Source organism: Ursus americanus, chromosome 21, assembly GCF_024610735.1.
Source record: "Ursus americanus isolate L20-20 chromosome 21, mUrsAme1.1.p, whole genome shotgun sequence".
Lineage (NCBI taxonomy): Eukaryota > Metazoa > Chordata > Mammalia > Carnivora > Ursidae > Ursus > Ursus americanus.
Genome location: NC_142147.1, coordinates 41298639 through 41318651, shown reverse-complemented (window position 1 = coordinate 41318651; position 20013 = coordinate 41298639). Strand labels below are relative to the sequence as shown.

Below are 20013 nucleotides of genomic sequence, written 5' to 3'. Positions count from 1 at the left end.
GAAGAGGTGAAGGAGGCCTGGGCAGGGATCCACACCGGCGTCCAGAGCTATGAGTACACGCTGATTTCCCCACAGAGACGCATGATGGCATGGTGGGGAACAGGATTTTATTGGGTTGTTAGTGGAGAGCACACGGGAGGGTGAATTCTAGGAAACAACAGACACTGGGACCAAGGTGGTGATCACCTTAAGGAACAATAAATTAACTTATAAAATAAATTAAGGTGAGGAAGTCCCAAAGAGGGAGGCAGCTGGGAGTACCTGGGGATTTCTTGGGAATGGAATTTGGAATTGGAAAGGGGAAATAAGAATTTCCAGCCCCCTCACAAAGAGTGTGAAATGAACATTTTCAAGACCCCGCCCCCCAGGCTGGGAGCTGGGGTTCTGGGGCTCTAGATAGAGGGAAGGTCTGGGCTCAGCCAAAGAGGGTGAAAGGGGCTGGTTCAGGGTCGTTCCTCCAGGAAGCGGTAGGTGGGGTTCTCATAGCCATGACGCTGCAGTTCACGCAGCTGCTGCTCCTCCAGGGTCAGCATGGGGTCCACCTGCAGTACGGGCGGGGAGGAACAGAGGGGCATAGGGACCTGACCGCAGATCTCACAGTTCCTCTGTGCCCAGGCTCTGGAACACCCCCCCCCCCATCCCATGTGTTTGTCTCTCACCTCCACCACTCCATGGCTGATAGCCCCATAGGGCTTCTTCCTGCGCAAGAGCAGTAGGGAGAGGACGATCAGGGAGCCCCCACCTGCTCCCATGATCAGCAGCCCAGACACGGCCTCTCGGGACACACCTGTCCCGGCTGGTGCCTGTGCGGAGAGGACATGGGGCAGGGGACATCTTTGAGGCTCACCAAGGCCCTGTGTGGCTTTGGGAGTCACAGCCTAGCTACTGACTTCTGACCTCTCCCCCTAGGTACCCAGAATAGTCCTCCTCTTACCAGCTCATCTCTCTGAATCTCCGATGAGTGGAAAGGAAAACCCCTTGGAACAGACACATTCACCTGGGGGAGCAGGAGGTGTCAGGGACTCAGGAGTCTGGACCCCAGCCTCCTCCTCCCCTGGGCCCCGACAGGGCGTCCCCCAGCCTTCTTCTTCCCTAGGACCCCAAAGTCCATGTCCTCAATCCCTTCTTCCCTCAGGCCAAGGAATCCAAACCCCTGACACCCTCCTCCTTCAGACCTTGGAGTCCAGGACCCCTCTCCCATCCACCCTCAGGCACCTACAGGTCTAACTTACCTTTCGCTCATACTGCTCCAGCGGGGACATCTTCTCCTTCCCAGGGGATGCAGCATCTTGTTCTGTGGACCCTAACCCCCAAGTCCTATCTTACTCCTGAGAGTCAAGAACGGTGCTACCCCTGCCTGAGAAGGTGGTCAGAAGGGGCACCGGACTCTACCCCAGCAGGTCTGGTGCTCCCCACGCATGGACTCTTTTCCATTCTGGGCTTAGGGACTAGAGGGATTTGGTGGCTGGGGTCTATTCTGGGAGATACTCACCTTTTGGAAGGGCCATGGGGGTGTCTGCTGGCAGGCAGAGGAGGCAAGACAGGTGGAATAGTGAAGAAGGGAGGGCATCATCGAGGAAAGGGTGGAGACACACCCTCCCAAGGGCCCAAGGCCTACAGAGGCCTCCACAACCTTGGACATCCGTTTCTATCCTCTCCCACTCACTGTTGTGGCTAAGATACCCTCAGACTTTAGGGGACTAGACTTGAGGTTGGGTGCCTGTCCCCCAAAGTCTGGGCTATCTATATTTGGGTTAACTCACCGTCCTTGGAATCCAGAGGCTGCAGCCCACCCTTGTCTTCACTGCTGCCCCCGGGGGCGGGGGCTTCCAATTCATTGGGACCCAGGTGCTCAGAGTGGAGGAGCTCCTCTGAGGGGAACAGGCAGAAAGGGGGTCGAGATCGTGAGCGTAGGGATGCCACAAAACAAAACTGGGTGAATAAATGGCATCCTAATAGTAGCATGATCTGGCGTAGCCGTAAGTGTGATCTGGGAAAGTGGGGAGCTAGATGGAGACGCCCCTTGGCAGGGAGGATGAAGGTTGAAGTTTCAAGAGAATGGCTTCTTTAAAGAGCAGGCTCACGTGTGGGATATCCGGGAGGAAGTCACAACAGATCTGGGGGCTGCGGTAGGTCACGCTTTCTGGTGTTCGTTCTCTCATGGGGGCCCCTTCCTTTGAATCTGGACTGGGTTTGTCACCTGCTTTAACCAACGGAAGGTGGGGCCCTGCCTTAAGAAGCCCTGGAACGGGAACCAGGGGTCACAGGCACTCACGGATCTGGGGCCGCAGCTCCTGAGCCAGGCGGGGGTTCTGGTCAAGCAGCCCCAGGCTCTGATTCATTCTTTCTTCAATGACTTGAAGGTGGGTCTGCACCTGTGGGGGAGGTAAGCATGAAGGATGAACGGGGCATCAAGGAGAGATCAGGAAACTGAGGAAGGGTGAATCAGGAAGGTCAACAGGCCCAAAGAAAAGTAGCATATACAATGGACAGGAAGTACGGTACAAAGGCCAAAAATTGGGCCACAGGAGGAAGAAAACTGGAGGAGGAGAAGCAGAATAAAAGGAAAAGAAAAAGGTGTACAGCAGACAGGAAGTAAGGGGCTTGGAAAAGGAAGTAAGGCGGAAGGGAAAGGAGTAGTCACTGGGAAAAGTGCGCAAGAGACAATACAAGTACAGGATACAGGGAATATGGCATAGACGACAGGAAGCGGACGAGAGTGAGTAGGAGGAGCAGAAAGTAGGGTCTGAGGAAAAGAAAGTGAGGTTTCAGGGGTTACAGAAAAGGAAGTGGGATTAGAGGGTCCTATAGAAATGATGTTCAAGGGCAAGACTTGGAGTTCAAAAGCGTAGAATGGGGTAGTGAGAGACAGGGAGAGAACATCCAAGAAATAGGAATTGGGATCCGGGGGCACAGAGCAAGGGCTGCATGGAAAACAAGGGGGTTAGGGAGAAAGGAGAACGGAAGGACAGGTACAGGGTATAAGGCCCAAGAGAGGGATTCTGGGAAAGGAAGTAGGAATCCAAGGGACAAGAAGGGGGTCAAAGGCACAGGGGTGGTGGTGGAGGGGTGGGGGGTGAGGGCAGTGTTTCAGGGTCAGGGAGTAGGGATCCAAGGGGCTGGAAAGGGTCCTAAGGCACAGAGGTGGGGGGTTGCCAGGGACAGGAAGGGCGTCCAAGGGACAGAAAGAGCGTCTAAGGGATGGGGTCCCAGACACAGGGTCGGAGGGAGAACGGGGTATTCGGGAGCTGGAGTGACAGGGATGTGAGCACCTGGAAGCGCATCTGCTGGGCCTTCTCAGGGTCCACAGCAGCCACGTGCTGGAAGTGCCTCAGCGTGTGCCTCTGCTCCTTCTGCTCGGCCCGCAGGTAACGCCGTAGTGCCAGCAGGACGCGCTCCGCCTGGGGAAGGGACGAAGGCTGCCTGGGCCTGCCCCAGACCTTCTCACCCTCCGCCCTCTGCCCCCGCAGCTCCCACACCTGAGGCGGATCCCCCTGCAGTGCCGCCAGGAAACCTTCCAAGGCAGCCCGGCGCTGGTCGTTGATAAGGGCGATGACTCGGGTGGCGTGGGTCTCCACCAGGCGCTGTCGCTCACCAGACACCTGCTCCTCCAGGGTCTGCAGAATGGACTGGAAGTGCTGGTGAGGGCCAGGAAGGGTGAAGATGGGTGAAAGTCCGGGTCAAAGGCAGTCTGGAAAGGCAGGGCTCTAGAGCCAAGTTGGGGGTGGGGAGGGTGCCGTGGGTCTAGGCATGGGTAGAATCAACCCTAGGGTGGGAGTAGATCACAGGTCACTGGCTGGAAGGGGTGGGGATACAAGGTCAGGCAGAGTGCAGGCAGGACCAGGCCAACTGGGAGCTGACCTGAGGAGGTAAACTGTACTGGGTTGGAACAATCTAGGAACTGAGCTGGCTTGTATTTAGGGGAAATACTTTCCAAGTATTATAGGACAGGTAAGGCTCTAGGCCTGGGCGGGGCCAACTGGAGATGGTCTGTGCCTGAACCTGATGAGAGGAGTGGAGCAGGAGTCAGGGAATGGGCTAACCTGAGCGAGGCTTAAAGGTGACAGGTGAGTCACGGGGCTGGGCCTAGTGAGGAGGGACTGAGTAAAAGTGAGAGCAGAGGGGTGGGACCAGAGTCAGGGGGAGGGGCCTGAGAAGGCCGGGGCGGGCTGCATCTGCAGGGGCTCAGCTGGGGAGGACCACAGAGCTGGCCCTCAGAGGTAAGGATCAAGTTAAGAGTAGACAAAACATGGCCAGTCTGAGGAGGAGAGAAATGTCAGGTCAGACATAGGCCGAGAGGGGTGGGGCCAGGAGAGACCGATATCACTAGGAAGGGGTGGGTGGAACTGAGTGAGGTGGGAACCAGGCCGAGACCAGGTGTGTCCCGGGTAGTGGATGCGTGAGAGTCAGACAGGCTAGAGGGCGTCCTACCTCATTCAGGGCCTGTCTGTCAGCCTTCGGCAGGTTCTTGGACTGGTTGTCTGCCATGGCCCATTCACGCATCACCTAGTATCAAGGGGAGCTTCAGGATCCTGGAATCTACCCTGCTCTACCCAGTGAGTCCCCCAATCCCTCTTCAAGACTTCGGAGGCTCCAGATCCCTTAGGTCCCACTGGCTCTTGGGTTCACAAGAGGTTAAGGCTCTGAAGGATTTTAAAGTAGAAGAATACAGTGTCCCAGAGTTTCCCTAGAATCTCGGTGGCATCTCAGTGGGATTCTAGGTAGGTCAGGGACCCCTGATCATCCTAGAGGTGGTGTTGAGGTCCAGGGGTTGCTGGGGGCTTGGGGAGTCCTTGGAGGCAGCCTCAATGTGTGCCTGTGTTTATTTAGGGAGTTCTGTGTTGTGGGAAATCCTGGGGCTCCCAGGATCATCACCTCATTAATCTGGCGCATCCTACGTTCCTCCAGGTCCATCTTGGCCCGCAGGAACCCCTCATGCTCGCTGATTTCTCCAGGCATGCCAAAGTACACATCCACACCATCTGTGGGCCTTGGGGTGGTGGTCACTGCAAGGCCAGGAACCAGGGAATCAGCCTGAAGCCCATCTCCAGGTCACCTTCCCTTCCTGGAGAACTGCATTTCCTAGAGCACACTGGAGGCCACCATGTGTCCACATAACCATAAGCTGCTGTGGGGCATCATGAGAGATCTGGTTCTGAACTGGGCCTGTTCTTGCAAAGGTTAGGAACCCATTATACCATCCTTCAGCTTCCCCAAAATAACCCTTAGGAACAACCAGAGGGCTCCTCCACCTCCAGGTACCCCCAAACCAACCCCATCCTTTGCAGTCTTCACAGGACAGCTCTTCCACCTCTTCTTTATCCAAAGTTACTCCCATCCCTTCCATTCCCCCCCCCCCCCAGTTGGGTCTCTCCCCAACAGGTCCCTCCTAAAGATGCCCCTACCCCAAGGCTCCCTTAAAGCATCCTTCCTCCAGGGTAGAGGGAACTAAGGGTCCAGAGACTGTCTCACCTTTGCTGACCGCTGCAGGGCTATGGGAGCTTGAGGGTAGAATTCTTTCCTCCTCTTCTTCCTCTTCAGCCCTTGGGGGCTCCACGAAATAATCGTCTACTGGCTGTAGGAAGGATTCCTCTTCTTCCTCATCCTCACCCCCCTCTACTCTGCCCCCTAGGGGCCAGGACCGGGTGGAGGGGTCTCTGAGGGAACAGAAGACTCAAGGCAATGAGAATCTGAACCCCGCCCCCAGGCTTCCATTTCCTGCCTCAGGAGCCTTGTGATGGGCATGGAGGGTCCCCTCCCACTCACCCAACTGCTGTCCCAGACGGATCAGGGGTCACCGGAGGGGGGCAGCACACATACTCCACACCTCGGAACCGATCTGTGCCACAGGGCAAAAGCATGCCCGAGCCATGCAGGATGAGGCCCTGGGAACTGCAGGCCTGTGGGAAGAGTAGGCCCAGATGCCAGGATTGTGGGTTAGGAGAGGGTAGAGGGGAGCTTGGATGCCTAGGTCTTGAGGACTGATGGGGCTGTAGCCTGGATTCCTGATTCTGTCCCAGTGGGAAGAGGGGGCTGAGGCCCAGACTCAGGTTCTGGAGGGGACTGGACTCCTGGGTTCTAGGGGGTGAGGATGGATGGGCCAGAGTCCTGACCTCCTGTGCTTCCTGATGCCTCCGCGTGGAACTCTCACACTGGTCCATGCGCTCCTGATGCAAGAACCGGCAGCCTTCAGGCACCAGCAGGGCTTCGCTCACAAATTCACCTGCTGGGGAACGGGGGGGGGGGGGGGGTGGCACCACAGTGAGACCTTCCCACAGACACTAGCTCCACCCTCCTCAGAATCCAGGCATTTTATCCTCAGAGGTTTCTCTGCCCCACTCTGGCACCAGACGTCCAGATCTCCAATGTGAACCTGAGCCCAGGGCCCAGAATCTCACCCCTGGGAGACCCCCCACTTCTAATACCCTGCCCCAGCCTGTGACTCACGCAGGCAGCGGAAAGGCACAACCTGGTGGTGGGGGTGGGCACAACGGCCACCTCGGGCACCCCCGCACCAGCGCTCCATGGGGATGGCCTGTGTCGCCTGTTCCACACGCGCAATCTGCAGCTCCGGGTACATCTGGGGGCACCGGGTAGGGGCGATCAACCCACAGCCTCACCCCTGCCAGCCGAGCTTCTCCACTGGCCATGTCCCTTTTCAAGGCTCTAGTGATCTCCCTAGGCTCTGCTTCTCCACAGAATCGGTCTTAAGATATCTAAGCCAGCAGGCCCCTACCCACACCCCCAGTAGCTCTCCCTCGGAAGCCCCGCCAACCACCCCAAAACCCACCTCTCTCCTGGTCACCTCTGTCCCCTCCCCCAATAGGTTTGGCCCTCCTTTAAGCCTCACCTCTTCCTCTGTTTGGCTTCTGAGGAAGCATCCCTTCTTTTTGTATTAGAACTGCCTTTTCGTTGCCACGCCTCGTAGCTTTCTACTCTCATTGGGCTCCACCCCTTTTCCTACCTTGCAGGTCCAAAAGGTCTTTTTTCTTAGCCCCGCCTCTCCTCTGGCCACGCCCACCTATACCCCTATCTTTAAGGAGCCCACCACAGATTGCTAAGCTCCGTCTCTTCACTGGTTACCGTCCTTAGCTGGCCCTCTTTGCACGGTTCTCCTTTCCTGACCTAGTTTCTCAAAAACAGGTTCTGCCCTATCCTAAATTCGCCTCTTCCTTGGCCACGCCCCCTAGCTTTCCCTGCCTACCTAGAGCCTTCATTCTCCCTGGACCATGCCTTTTGTACCACTAGCTTCTTTTGGGCGACGCGGCCTAGTCTCCGAACCACTTTCCCGCTGACCACGCCCCTCCCAGTAGGTCCCGCCCACCTGTCTGCAGTATTCCAGCACGCGTTGCGGGTCCCGGAGACAGCGTCGCGAGCGCTGTGGGTCTGGTTCCCAGCGGCCGGTGCGCAGGTCCCGGTGAAGGGTTAGGTGCCCGCACAGTCCAGCAACCTGGGCCGACCCCGGGGCCTGAGGGTCGGGTCGGAGGGGTCAGAGAGGGCCCCGGGAAGCTGGCACGTGGGTCCCCTGAATCTTTGCTCCTTAGGACCGAGGGGTTCGGACCCCCAGCACCAGCCCCCTCCACAAAGCATCGCGCACCCGCCTCCTAAGAGGTACCGTTCCCCGGGAAACAGCTCCCACAGGGCGGGGGCGCCCCAGCTCTCCCGTTGCTATGGCGACCCGGGTCCCCCGGGAGTCTCGCGGCTTTGTCGCCCCGGAGACAGGCTCCGCCCCCACCCCGGCGCAGCCGCACTGGAGCCCGAAGGGGTTAAAACGGAATCGCGGGGGAGGAGGCCAGAACCCAGGCGTTCTGGCCCCTCCTCCCTCCATCCCTAGCTCAGGGTCCCACTCTCCAGTGCAAAGACGACAAGGCCTGGCTTCAGGGCCCTGCAGGCCTGGACACCAATCCTTTGAGGGCTGGAGAGCAACATCCCAGGTCGGGGGTTGGTGGCTGAAGACCTAGACTCCTGGGTTCTGGGAGGCTGAGGGGGCCCTCAAATGGGTCCAGAGGATGCAAGGGGCCAACATTCTTGGATCCAGGTGTCTTACTGTCTGGTGGGTCCCATGTTCAGGTGGGAAGGGGTTGGGGCTGAGTCACCTAGGTCAAGAGGGTCTGAGGGGGCTAGACTTTGGGGATCAGAGGCTCTGGAACAGCCAGGTCCTAAGCTAGGGGCGCGAGGCGGCTGGGAGGACAGAAGATGGGGATGCTGGGGCCTGAACTCCAAGGTTCATGAATGCCTAGTGCCGTTAGGGGCGTATGGGGGCTGGCCACTTGGCTGGAAAGACTGCGCTTTCTGCCCTGGACGTGTCCGCGTCCGGGTCCAAGGCCCGGTCCCGCCCCTTCCCCCATCCCCCAGGACCCGGCCGGGCCTCACCTCGGCCGCGCCGGGGCTCCCACCGGCCAGGCTCCCGACGGCGAGCTGCGCGCGCAGAAGGAGCAGCAATAGCGGCAGCAACAGCGGCAGCGGCGGCGGGCCCCGGCGGCGGCCCAGACCGCGAGCGGCGGGGCTGGTGGGCCCCATGTCCCGTCCCTCGCGCCCTCACGTCCCCTGCACTCCCGCCCGGCCCGGCCCCAGCGGTGACAGGAGCTCCCAGCGCCACCGCCGCCGCCGCCTCCTCCTCCCGCCGCCCGCGGGCTGCGCCGGCGCCGCCAGCCCCGCCCCACGCCGGCCCCGCCTTCCCAGCCAGGACAAAAGCGTGGCGGCTCTGCGCAAAGTGGAGCAGCTCTGGAACCCCGGGTGGGAGCCAGCGCCAGGCCCCCGCCTCCTAGAGATTCCGGGAGTCCCACCTCATGCAAGGGCCTAGCCAGGAGTCTGGGTCATAGGCTCCGCCGTTTTGAGCCTTTCCTCGGGACCCTCACCTCCAGCTTTCTCTTCCCTCACACCCGGACACTCGCAAATCAGCCTTCTCTTCCGAACATGCCAGCATTGGAGACCTCTCCCCCCAGCAAATTCCTCTCTTAAGGTCCCAGGAATACAGGCCTCGGAAATTTCCCTAATCGAGGACACAGCAGTTGAGACCCAGTCCCCTTCTCACTCAGACCCAGGAGTCTGGGCTGCAGGCACCTTTATTTTCAAGACCAGAGACTAAGCCCCTGCCCTTTTTCCCTAAGACTCAGGGAGTTCTGCCTTCTGTTCTGCTTTCCAAGGATCCCAGGTGTCTGGACCTCTAATTCCTAGCTCAAGGATTCATAAACCAAAGCCCCCAGGACCTTTCTTTAAGAATGACCTGAGCCAGGTGCCCAGCACTCCAGGACAAGGGTCTCAACCCATCCTTGCTTTGAGGACCATGGCATTTCTATTCTCACACCCGGAGCCTCCCCCTCCCCACCTCCTCTTCAGGGCTCACTGCTTTGTCTCCTCAAATAACTAGAATTCTGTCTTCCCCAAGCCAAATGGAGCAGCCCTGTCATGTATGTGCATCTGTGCGTGTACGTGTACATGTATATCAAAAGAGCCTGGAGTGCTAAATGGGTAGCAAAGGATTGGGAGGTGGCTCATGGTTTTGTTCCTACAGCCACTTCATTGCCTAGGGTAGAGGAAGGGCCTTGGGGCAGATTCAATGGACCCCTTCCTTGTGGAGGGTAACAATGCTAGGAGAATCCCCAAGACACATTCACTTCTCAACCTTTTTTTTATTAAACATAAATATTCTCATCCCCAGATTCCACCCCCACCCACCCCACCCTACTCCCCTCTTCTCATGACAGTTCTCACCCTGTCCTCACTCCTTGGATTCAATTCTTCCAGGGCCTTTAAGGAAATTGGGTGGAATCAAGATAGTGCCATCTTAGGTTCCCAGAGAGTGAGCGACCATCTTGGCTGCACTTTCATTGGCCAAGCAAAGTGCCCGTCAGGGAGAACCAGGACAGGGCCTGGCCTGGCTTCCATCTAAATCTGTCCTATGTTGCCTGTCTTATCAACACAGGTGGTCATTTTGAAATCTCTTCTTTCAATGTCTGGAAATAACTTCCACCCCTGCCCCTAACTCCTATCACACCCCCTGTCTCCATCCCTCTACAAAGAGCCCATCCGCCATCTTGAATCCCTTTTACACAGGGGAATAGTTGGTCAGTGACCACTTTGCTCCCACTTGGGGCAACCCCTTTGGCTGACTTGACTGTACACCAGTGATCCAGACAATTGTAATGATCTTTCTCTCCCATCAATGTTCAATTTTGGAGGAGGAAGGTCACCAACTTGTTCTGGTTCCTCAAAAATCAGGACAATCCATTGTGGCAAGTTGAAGATTCCAGGACTCTTCACTTGGAGAGGTGTCATACATGAGTCTGGAGACGTGGGTGGCTAGGTATGGGGAAGGCAGCATATGGGAAGGGTGGAGTCCTGGGGGCCAGATCTGGGGGTCCAACGGATGTAGGTTTGCTGTAGCTGGTAAAAGCTCGAGGGTGGGGTGTGGTGAGATAACCTGCCCGAGCTCTATACAGTCTGCAGGGGGGGACCATGCCTAGGTGTGAGTTGAAATCATAGAAGGTAGGAGTCCCTGGAGGTCCAAGGGGGGAGGGGGGCGGCAGAAAGAGGCCTCCTCCAGGGCCTTCACCAAGGCTCAGGCTCACACTGACTCCTCGGACCTTGTAGTAACCATTGGTTGGATCCTGAGGGGACAAATGGGATTTGTTAAGTTATGTGAGTATATAAAGCGGGGGGGGGGGAGGTTAGGGTCCCTAATGGAGAGACACACTTAAAGCAAGACCTAGAGAGAGACAGAAAGACAGAAACAGGAGCAAGCAGAGACCCAGAGACAGAGATAGACATATAGACTGATAGGAAGACCAAGTGGGACAGAAAAACAGTGACAAGAGACAAAGGGACAGAAGGAAATGGGCAGAGAAAGGCAGCAACAGAGAGATATAGGCCTGCTAAGTCCTGGTGGTGTGGAAGGAGATGCAGCGGGGAACAGAGAGATTGAGACCAAGTTATTCATTCATCTGCCCCCAGCCCCAAAGCTCTGATTCTGTGTCATGCCTTATGCTGTTGCTGGAGGTGACTCTCATGGGGAGAGACTGGGGTCCCCTGCCTTCAAGGAGATCCCAGGCCAAAGAGGACATGGCAAATCCCCAGAGTCCAGAGGCGTCAGGGTAGTGATGGGGAAAGGACAGGCAGAGGGATAAGGCTTGATGGGGAAGCACAAGCAGGATTTCAGGGCTGGGACAGGAAGCCAGGACAGAGTGGTCCCGGTTGTGACAGGCGGAACACAGTATCATCAGGGCTGTGATGAGGGAAGCATGGGCTTTCTAGAACAAGAAATGTTTGAGTCGAGACCAGAGGAATATAGGACAGAATTAGGTAGGTATGGGAAAGAAAGTAGTGTTTCAGGCCAATAGAGTGGCATGTGCTATGTACAGAGGAGACAGAGAAGGGCTCTGGACTGGGGACTGAGGTCAGTGGAGCTCAAAAGAGGGGACCCCAAAGGAGGGGCAGGGGAGATGTGAGGCCAGTGTGGGACCTGGTAGGTGGAAGGGGCCTGGCAGAGGCATCCAGGAGGCCTGAGGTGGGCCTGTGATGGGAAAGCTCAAGAGGGAGGCCAAGGCTGGACAGATTTGTGGGTGTAATCAGCAGGTGTGCCAACAGGCTGTAGAGGTGAGTGAAGTAGCTCAGAGGCAGGAAGAGCGGGTGAAGGGGGCTAGGTCCCAGGGCTGGGGGCAACAGAGTAAAAAAGGAGTGGACCAAGTAGGGAGAGAGCTGGAGACTCAGTGAAGGGAACCCCTCCCTTTCCAATACTCACCTTGCTTTCCAGAGCCCCCTCCTCATCCAGAACCAGGTCACTGTGTTCCTTGTGCATGATGGGGCCCTGGGGTAGGGTGCGTAGTGAGAGGGAGTGCTCAGAGGGTCCTCCTGGCCCAGTGCCAGACCCTGACAACCCTTAGCTAGACAGTAGAGACTGGGCAGGAGGGACCAAGAGCCCCTGGAGCTGGGGTGTGGACTCAAGAAAAAGGGCCCTGGAGACATATTTGTTCTAGGGGATAACTGGGTCAGGGGCATATTTGGACTTGGGGGACATTTGAGCCTGGGGTCACTTGTTGGGACTCAGACCCTCTTTGAGTTGGGGGGCCCACTTGGGACTGGGAGAACAGTTGGGACCAGTCACTAATTGTTCTAGAGGCAGAGTTGGGTCTGGGGACCCTGGCATCCTACCCGGTCCTCGCCGCTGCCTGTCTCCTCCTCCTCGGGGCCTTGAGAACTGGAGCCCTCACTGCTGCCTGGGATTTGCACCAGGTTCTTTTGCTTGGAGAAAGAGGCTGCAGCCAGAGACAGTGCGGCAGTAGAGATAAGGGATGGGGCAGGGTCACAGTTTGTGGAGACCAATGAGCAGGAAGAAAGAGGACTGGGTTGGGTCAGGAGTCTGGGAAACAACAAGAACCTGGGAGGGTAAGGAGCGTGACCCTGAGAAGATGGACATAGGGCTTGAGGGAGGAATCAGGGCCTGAAGGTGAGCCAAGACCAGAGAGGTGGGACTGGGGCCAGGTCAAGTCCAGGTCAAGGCCAGGTCAGTCAGTGGGGCCGGGGGAGGGAGGATTAGGGGTTGGAACTGAGGCAGGGCTCAGTCACTGACCTTTGCCATGGTGCCAGCAGCAGAGGGTCACCCCAATAATGACCATAAGAAGAGTCATGGCTGCAGCAGCCACTCCAGCCACAATCCGCACAGTGGGCAGCAAATCTACAGGGAGGAGAGGGAGTGTTCTGAGGAGGCCAAGTATGAGGCCCAGGAGGAACTGGGGAACAGGGATTCAGGGCTTGCTTAGGTTGGAGTCTCTGCGTTCAAAAGGTCACCAAGTTTGAGGATACCCAAGTTTGTAGTCCCTAGATTGGGGTCCTTCAGGTTTAAGGGCTCTTGAATTAAGGGTTCCGCAAGTTTAAACTCCCTGGCTTGAGGGGGTCCTAGAGTTTGAGCGTTTTTAAACTTTGCAATTCCCCATATTTGGAGCTTCCTTTCTTTGGGGCCCCTAAGTGTAAGGGGGTCTCTCAGTTTAGAATTACATATTTACATATTTAAAGGAATTTACTGTTTTGGGGGTCTCAGGATTCAAGGGACTTGTAGTTTTGAGGCTTTCAAGGTTTGAGGCTGTTGCATTTGTAGGTCCTTGGTTTAGAGATTGTGGCGTTTTGGGGGTTTGGGATCCTCAGATCTGGAGTCTTTAGGCCCAGGATCTCACCTCTACGGCCCAGGCTGACCTGGGTGCCTGCCTCACCCAACCGGTTCCTGGCACTGCAGTTGAAACCCCGGCTAAAGTCGGACTCCTGGGTCCCCGAAATGTGTAGCACAGAGATCAGGGCTGCGCCCTGTCCCCCGCGGCCCTCTGGGGCTGGGAATGTCTCCACCAGGAACCGACCCTGCGACCCTGCCGCCAGAAAGCCCTCATCCCAAGACCAGACCTGGGGGCACAAAAAAAGGAAAGTCATTAAGGAGATTGGAAGGGGTGGGAAGGAGGGACAGGGTGTCTGTCATTGCAGTTTTGGAGGTCGGGGTGGGAGGTCAGGGATCACGGCTGGGCCATTACAGCGGGGACATTTCCTTACCACGGCATCTGGGGCTGGGGATGCGAAGACTAGACATTGGAGGCGGGCGGGGCCCCTCAAGAAGGCGGGCGCAGAATGCAGGGCGGTCACAATCGGGGGAGCTGGTTTGGAGATTGTGGACCAGTCAGATAGAGGTCCTGCCCTCGGAAACTCCAATTCTCAACAAGCCGGGGCCAGGTCTTGGCCCTCTGCACTAAAGCCAATCAAGCAGGCCACGCCCCTCAATAAACTCCGAACCTCTCAGAGGCTCCCCTTCGCTAAGTCCGGCTCCTACCGCCCCGCCCCGCGGTCTACAAAGCCTGCCTTCTCAAGGCCACGCCCACTCCCGTTTCGAGCTCGCCCGCTCTGCCGGCTCCCAGTCCCGCTCCTCCCGGTCTTCTAGGGAGCGCCGCTTTCTCACCGTTCACAGTCAACCTAGCCTCCGCAGCGCCGCCCCCCAGGCCCGAGAGCCCCGGCTCAGCCCTGCACACGTAGTCGCCTGCATCTTCGGGCCCCACCGACGGAAGACGCAGCGTGGGGCCGGAGGCCAGCACCTGGGATAGGGTAGGGGCGTCAGAGGCAGGACCTTGAGAGGAAGCCCCGTCCACCGCCACCCACGGCCACAGGCCCCAGATCGGGTCTCACCTGCGCGTCCCCGCTGCGGGACCAAGTTACCCGTGGGAGCGGGTTCCCGCGCCAGGCACAGCTGAAGGAAGCGTCTTCCCCTACGTCTACTGACAAGGGCTCTGGCCTTGCCTGCAGAACTGGCCCGACTGGAGGAGAGAGAGGAGGCGTCGCATGGCCGGGGAGGGGTGCAACGTCTGACCCGGGATCAGCGACTCAGAAACGACACCCTCAAGGGTCCAATACAGGCGGGCGGTCTACAGCAACTCGGCTCACACTCTCTGCTCACACGCCCCGGCCCGCCCCCGCCCCGCCCCGGCCCCGTCGCACCAACCCAGCACAACCAATCCCGGCCTACATCCTATTCCGGCTCCACCGGAACCACGCCCCACTCTAGCCCCTGGCCCTTTACAGTCGGCCCCGCTTTGGCCACACCCAGGGCCCCGCCCCGGCTCACACTGCACGTCCAGCGCGGTGCTGCGGTTGGCGCTACCCACAGCGTTGCTGACCTCGCAGGACACCGGCTCAGTCAGGAATGAGGCGTCTGCCACGACCTCCAACATCGGCCCGCGGGCCCCGAGCACCGGGGAGCCTCCCTTTGCCCACCTGCGGAGGGAGTGGGGCTGTTCGTGTTGTCCCTGCTCCCCCGGCACACCCACTCACGTCCCAATTGCAGTCCTCCCCAAACCCGTGCTCCGGGCTGAGGAGAGGTGACCTTCGCGCTCACCTATAGCCAGTGACAGGAGGTTGGGCTGTGGACTGGCACAGGAAAGTGACCTTCTCTCCCTCCAGCGCGGTCTGTGGTTCTGCAGACAGAGTCACCACTGGGGGATCTGTGGAGGTGTGTCATGGTCAGCGGTGGACAAGGACCTGGAACACCTCCATGGAGCACCTGAGTCCAATGCCCAGCCTCTCACAGGCTGGGTCCCCAGTCTCCTCTTCCTTCTGAGCTAGGAGCCCAGGACTCCAGGTCCCAATTCAACCAGGGCTCAGGTCCAGAAGCTCCTCCTTCCTCATACCCTGGAGTCTAGCCTCAGGCCCCCTTTTCCCCAAGGGCCTCTGTCTTAAGGGCCGCTGTCCAACTGCACTCACACTGCAGGCTCAGTGTAATAGCTGTATCCTTCCCCGACGGCAGGGCCTGGCTCCGGGCCCGGCAGACCAAGGTGGCTCCATCATCATGGCTGGAAGGAGTCAAGGATAAGATGCTCTCCACTGACCCAGTGGTTCCTTCCTTCAGCAGGGTCTGGAGATTATGAACAATAATGATTTCATCTACCCCTTATATAGTGTCACTTCTAAGCCTTTATTTAATCTCCACAATTACCCTATGAAGTGAATATTATTGTCCCTATTGTACAGATAAGGAAACTGAGGGACCGAGAGGTTAAGCAACTTGAATTCAAGACCAATCAACTAGCAAGTGGCTGAGCCAGGATTTGAACCTGGGTAGTCTGGCTCTGGAGTCCTTACCCTTAATCACATACCAAGGGTACCAACAGTTGAACCTCTTCCCTCCCATGCCCCTCTCTCCTCTGGATAAGCCTGTGATCTGAGTGGACCCCAAATTTCCCTCAATGGGCGAGGCATGCATAGGGATTTGGACCTGACCTGGTAGAAGGTGGTCCCATCCAGCCGGATCCCATCTCGGAACCACAGCAGCTCAGGGGTGGGGCGGGCATCCCCACGGCTCCGACAGGTCAGATTCGCAGGAACCCCAGCCACCAGAGACACAAAGGGGCCGCCCAGCACCTGGGGGGCTTCCGGGGGCACTGTGGGGTGGATTGGGGTCAGAGCTGGATCCTGGGCCCAGAGACCCCAATCTTCCCAGCTCTCACTGACTACCCCTCTGGGCTCCCTGGATTCTGATACTCAGCTAGCACTGGCTGTCCCCCTGGGCTTCCCAGGGACAAGTGAGCTGGGTCCTCACCCAGCACATGCAGTTGGGCTGGTCGAGAGCGGAGGCCTGCTTGGGTAGCCTGACATTCATATGATGCTTGATCCTCTAGCTCCACGGGCTTAATGTAAAGGTCGTGCTGGCCACTGGCTGCATTCCCTGATATCCAGTACCGGGACCACCCTGCAGTTAAGCAAGAGGCAGTCACACCATGGTTCTGAGTTCCTGGCCCCAGACTCCTTCCCCAGACATCCCACACGAGAAAGACACCCAAAAGTGGGTGCTGGGCCAGAGAGACTCTAACCCCCTCCCAGTCCAGAGTATGGCAAACTTGGGGGTGGGTGAACAGGTCAGAAAAAAGCAAGAAAACAATTACCATAGACGTCAGATTAGATACTACCTCTGGGGTGCGCAGAGGGCTCTGACAGGAGAAAGGAATAAGGAAGGTTCTGGGGAGCTGACAATGGGTGTGAGTAGTAGTTACACGGGTGTCTACTTTAGAACTATTTGGCAAATCTTCCCTTTATGTTTTATGTGCGTTTCTGCATTTATGTAATATTTTATAATGCAAATAAAAATCCCCTACTCCCCAAGGAAGAAGCTAAAACTTCAGTTCTCCCGGGTGTTTATCTGAGCCCAACAATTTCCCAAATTTGAAAATATCAAAATAGAAACTTCATATACAGCCCAACTCCAGCACCTCCACCTGAAGCCAACCCTTCCTGGGTAGAGAGAACAGTGTCACCTGGCAGGTCCCTTTCACCTCCTAGAGCCAGCCCATCCTTCGTCCACTGAACCAGCCCCCAGTATTCGCCCAGGGCACAGGGCAGCCGGGCCTCCTCCCCCAGCAGTGCCACCAGGTCATCTGGTTGTTGCAGGAAATGGGGCGACAGACCTAGGAGGATCAGGTGAGGGGAGCAGGGTTGAGTTTAGCAATGAGCTTAGCTCCCTCATTCAGGACCCAGGAGTCCAGCCTCCCCGAGTTCTCCTGCAGACCTAGGAGTCTGAGCACACACACACCCCCACCCTGTTCCATCTACCCCAGTAAAGAGGCAGCTGGCAAACAATCCTCCCCCAAATTCACCCGCCCCTCGAGGTACCTGCATGTCCTCGGAGGCAGAAGAGGAGGATGAGGAGGGCGGGGACCAGCATTCTGAATGTGTCGCCCAAGATCCTGCAGACTTGGGGTTGCACTGGCTTCCTTGCTAACTCCTTCCTCAATGGCACACCTCTTATCACCCTGGTCGGAGCTCCTTTCGCGCCCGACTCTTCGCCCCAGGCTAGGAACCACCCCGTTTCTGGCCTGGAGCTCCCCAAGTCGGCCCAGCCGCAGGCTCCAACACTCTGAAACACAGGCGGTTTCCGCGCCCTCGGTCTCTGAGAGATCGGGGAGGGCCTGATCCCACTCGCCCCGCCCCCTGGGAGACCCGCCCCTTCCCATTGAGAAACTCCCGCGGCCGAGACTTGGATGAATGCTGGCACCGCAGGGCTGGGTCTCCCCGCGGGCTGGGGCCCCACCTAAATTGGGGTCTGGGAGCCGGAACACCTGGATCGAAGGAGGGCGTCCGGCTGGGTTGTACACCTGCACCCTGCCAGGCTTGTGGGGGGCATGGCGGGGAAGAGAGTGGAAGAAACTTGCTCAGCCTAGGTCCTGGAGGGAATGCGCAGAGTGGAAACAGAGCTATAAATGGGAGCCCCTCGGGCTTCGCTAGTTTCCGCGCCTTGGGGAGGCGGGGCCCGGGGCTCCCGTGGGCCTGCGGGTCAGGGAGAGGACACCGGGGTGCCTGGGAGCAACTGGGACCCCTGAGAAGAGGAGGGGGTTCAGTTCTCGCCTCAAAATGTCAGCTCAAAATATCCCTCTGCCTGCCTTGTTACCGCTGCAAACCATAGCACGTCCAAGTATCTAGGAATCCAGGCCCCAGCCCCTCCTTTCCCGAGACCCCGCAGTCCAGGCTCAGCCCCTTGTCCCACTCGACTGTGGTTGCCGGGCGACGGCTGGGAGGCGGCGGTGCCCGAGCTGGGCCAGGCAGGGAGGCTGGGAACCGCGCAGCTTGTCCTGACGGCTGTATGCCGCCCAGCTGGGGCGTTCCCACGCTGCAGGCCTGCCGGTGCGCTGCGCAGCTGGCCGGGCAGGTGGGCGGGACCCCGAGCCGACCGAGTGGGGCCTGGGGGCCTGGGACCTGGGGTCTGATATTCCTGAGCCTGCAGGGACTGGGGGTCCACACTCAGGTTCTCTGCTGTTCCTGAGCTCAGATACTTGCGTCTCCAAATGGCAGGGGCTTGGACTCCAGGATTCTAAGACTGGGCGTTCAGACTTCTGTTGACAGGATGACCGGGTCAGAAAATCTGGTCTTAAGTCTTAGAGTCAGTGGATTAACCACCACTCTCTCCCGCCCCCACACAGGCCCAGGAGGATGTGAAAATCACAGACAGTGAACATCTGCCCTAAGTCCTGTTGGGGGGGGGGGCGGTGTGTGGAGGCCTGAACTCCTGGGTCCCTGGGGAGAAGCAGCTGCAAACCTGGACTCCTGAGGCTGAGAGGGGTAGGTCCTCGGGACCAGACTTCTAGGTCTGGGGGCCTGAGCCCGCTTCTGTTTGGAGAATCCAGTGGCTGGATTCTGACAGAGGACGAGCTAGGAGCCAGTCTTGGGAGGAAGTCAGCTAGTAAGGCTGTTTTTCCAGACACTTGACATCGCTTCCCCTTCCTGGCTCTCTTGGGCCATAGGCATGGAAAAAGAGAGAGTGGGAGGTCCCAGGAGCATCCAGAGAAGGAAAACAGCCAAGGTGGAGGGTGAAAGGTTTGTGCTAATTAAAGGTCCCAGCAACTGACAGCTCTACACCCTGGCCCTGAGGGACACCATCTGGTGAGAGCCCCTATTGACTCTGCATCCAGCCCATTCCCCAGAAGGTGTGGGGGGCAGTTGGGAGAGGGAATGTGGGGGAGGGCGAGGAGTCAGTAACGGGAGGGAAGAAGAAAGACTAGAGGGAACATCGAGGATGGAGCTGTGGGGGTTCAGACCAGATGCCTCATCTTGTTCCTGGAGGAGGACCAGAGAAGGGAGTAGGGGTGGGGGCGGGGGGAGGAAATGAGCAGTTCCAGTTCCTGCAGGAGATAAGCACGCAGAAGAAGCTTATCCCTTGTGAGTGTGTGTGTGCATGCTGGGGTGGGGAGGGCAGGCCGAGAGGGTTATAAAATTCAAAGATGTGACAACCAGGAGGGCTCAGCAATGGAGACACAAATAAAAGAAAGAGGTGTAGTCAAATGTGGACTGAGAAAAAAAATATTTTTAAAGATTTTCATTTATTTATTTGTCAGAGAAATAGAGAGAGCAAGTGCACAAGCAGGGGGAGCGGCAGGCAGAGGGAGGAGCAGGCTCCCCACTGAGCAAGGAGCCCGATGCGGGACTCAATCCCAAGACCCTGGGATCGTGACCTGAGCCGAAGGCAGCTGCTTAACCAGCTGAGCCACCCAGGTGTGCCGGAGAACAAATATTTACTGAGTGTCTGGTGTGTGAGAGACACAGAGCATGGGGAGTGGGGGATAGAGATGAGAACAAAGACAGAAAAAAAAAAAAACATAGACACGTAGAGACAATAGAGAGACAGTGACGTAGGTAAAGGTTGCCTGAGACGTAACCACCTGATTGTGGGCGGGGGGGGGGGGGCAGGGAGAGACAGAGGAAAGCTTCATGAGGTAGAACTCATATGGCCACAGGGTTCCCAAGCTGGGCTCACTCCTATACCCACTTAGTGCAGGTGGTCTTGGACCGTGGCTTTCACTCCACCCTCTCTGACAGCCCTGCACACTTATGCTTTAGACACTCAAGCGCGCACACACACACACGCAAACACACACCCACTCCTGAGTATACTTTCACAGATCACATTTCACTCTCACCTTCCCCATGCTCACACCCATGCTCATGCACTCACATGCACATATGCACACAGATATCTGCACTCTTGCAGTCTCTCAAGCACAA

The 20013-nt window shown here is 57.6% G+C and overlaps 2 protein-coding genes across 5 annotated transcripts; both read right to left on the bottom strand.

Moving 5' to 3' along the window:
* Positions 1 to 87: 87 nt before the first annotated feature.
* Positions 88 to 8590, bottom strand: APLP1 (amyloid beta precursor like protein 1). 4 transcript variants are annotated; one of them, XM_045799964.2, is made up of 17 exons: positions 8374 to 8590; positions 7325 to 7468; positions 6448 to 6580; positions 6114 to 6223; positions 5767 to 5900; positions 5473 to 5657; positions 4876 to 5006; positions 4432 to 4506; positions 3480 to 3638; positions 3273 to 3401; positions 2276 to 2375; positions 1764 to 1871; positions 1493 to 1519; positions 1233 to 1303; positions 935 to 997; positions 660 to 803; positions 88 to 542 (listed from the first exon to the last, which is right to left on the bottom strand). In XM_045799964.2, the coding sequence occupies exons 1-17, from the start codon at positions 8518 to 8520 to the stop codon at positions 444 to 446; spliced, it is 1959 nt and encodes a 652-aa protein (XP_045655920.1). In that variant the 5' UTR covers positions 8521 to 8590; the 3' UTR covers positions 88 to 443. The 4 variants fall into 4 exon arrangements, with proteins under 4 accessions (XP_045655920.1, XP_045655918.1, XP_045655919.1 ...); XM_045799962.2 differs by having other exon boundaries at positions 6114 to 6226; positions 8374 to 8589; XM_045799963.2 differs by having other exon boundaries at positions 1493 to 1516; positions 6114 to 6226; positions 8374 to 8589.
* Positions 8591 to 10128: 1538 nt separating this feature from the next.
* KIRREL2 (kirre like nephrin family adhesion molecule 2) lies at positions 10129 to 17367 on the bottom strand. Its single transcript, XM_045799959.2, has 15 exons — positions 17131 to 17367; positions 16776 to 16925; positions 16064 to 16213; positions 15745 to 15905; positions 15229 to 15379; positions 14864 to 14969; positions 14594 to 14742; positions 14158 to 14285; positions 13934 to 14066; positions 13534 to 13634; positions 13170 to 13389; positions 12569 to 12673; positions 12151 to 12254; positions 11741 to 11806; positions 10129 to 10610 (listed from the first exon to the last, which is right to left on the bottom strand). The coding sequence occupies exons 1-15, from the start codon at positions 17180 to 17182 to the stop codon at positions 10275 to 10277; spliced, it is 2112 nt and encodes a 703-aa protein (XP_045655915.1). The 5' UTR covers positions 17183 to 17367; the 3' UTR covers positions 10129 to 10274.
* Between the last annotated feature and the right edge of the window lie 2646 nt (positions 17368 to 20013).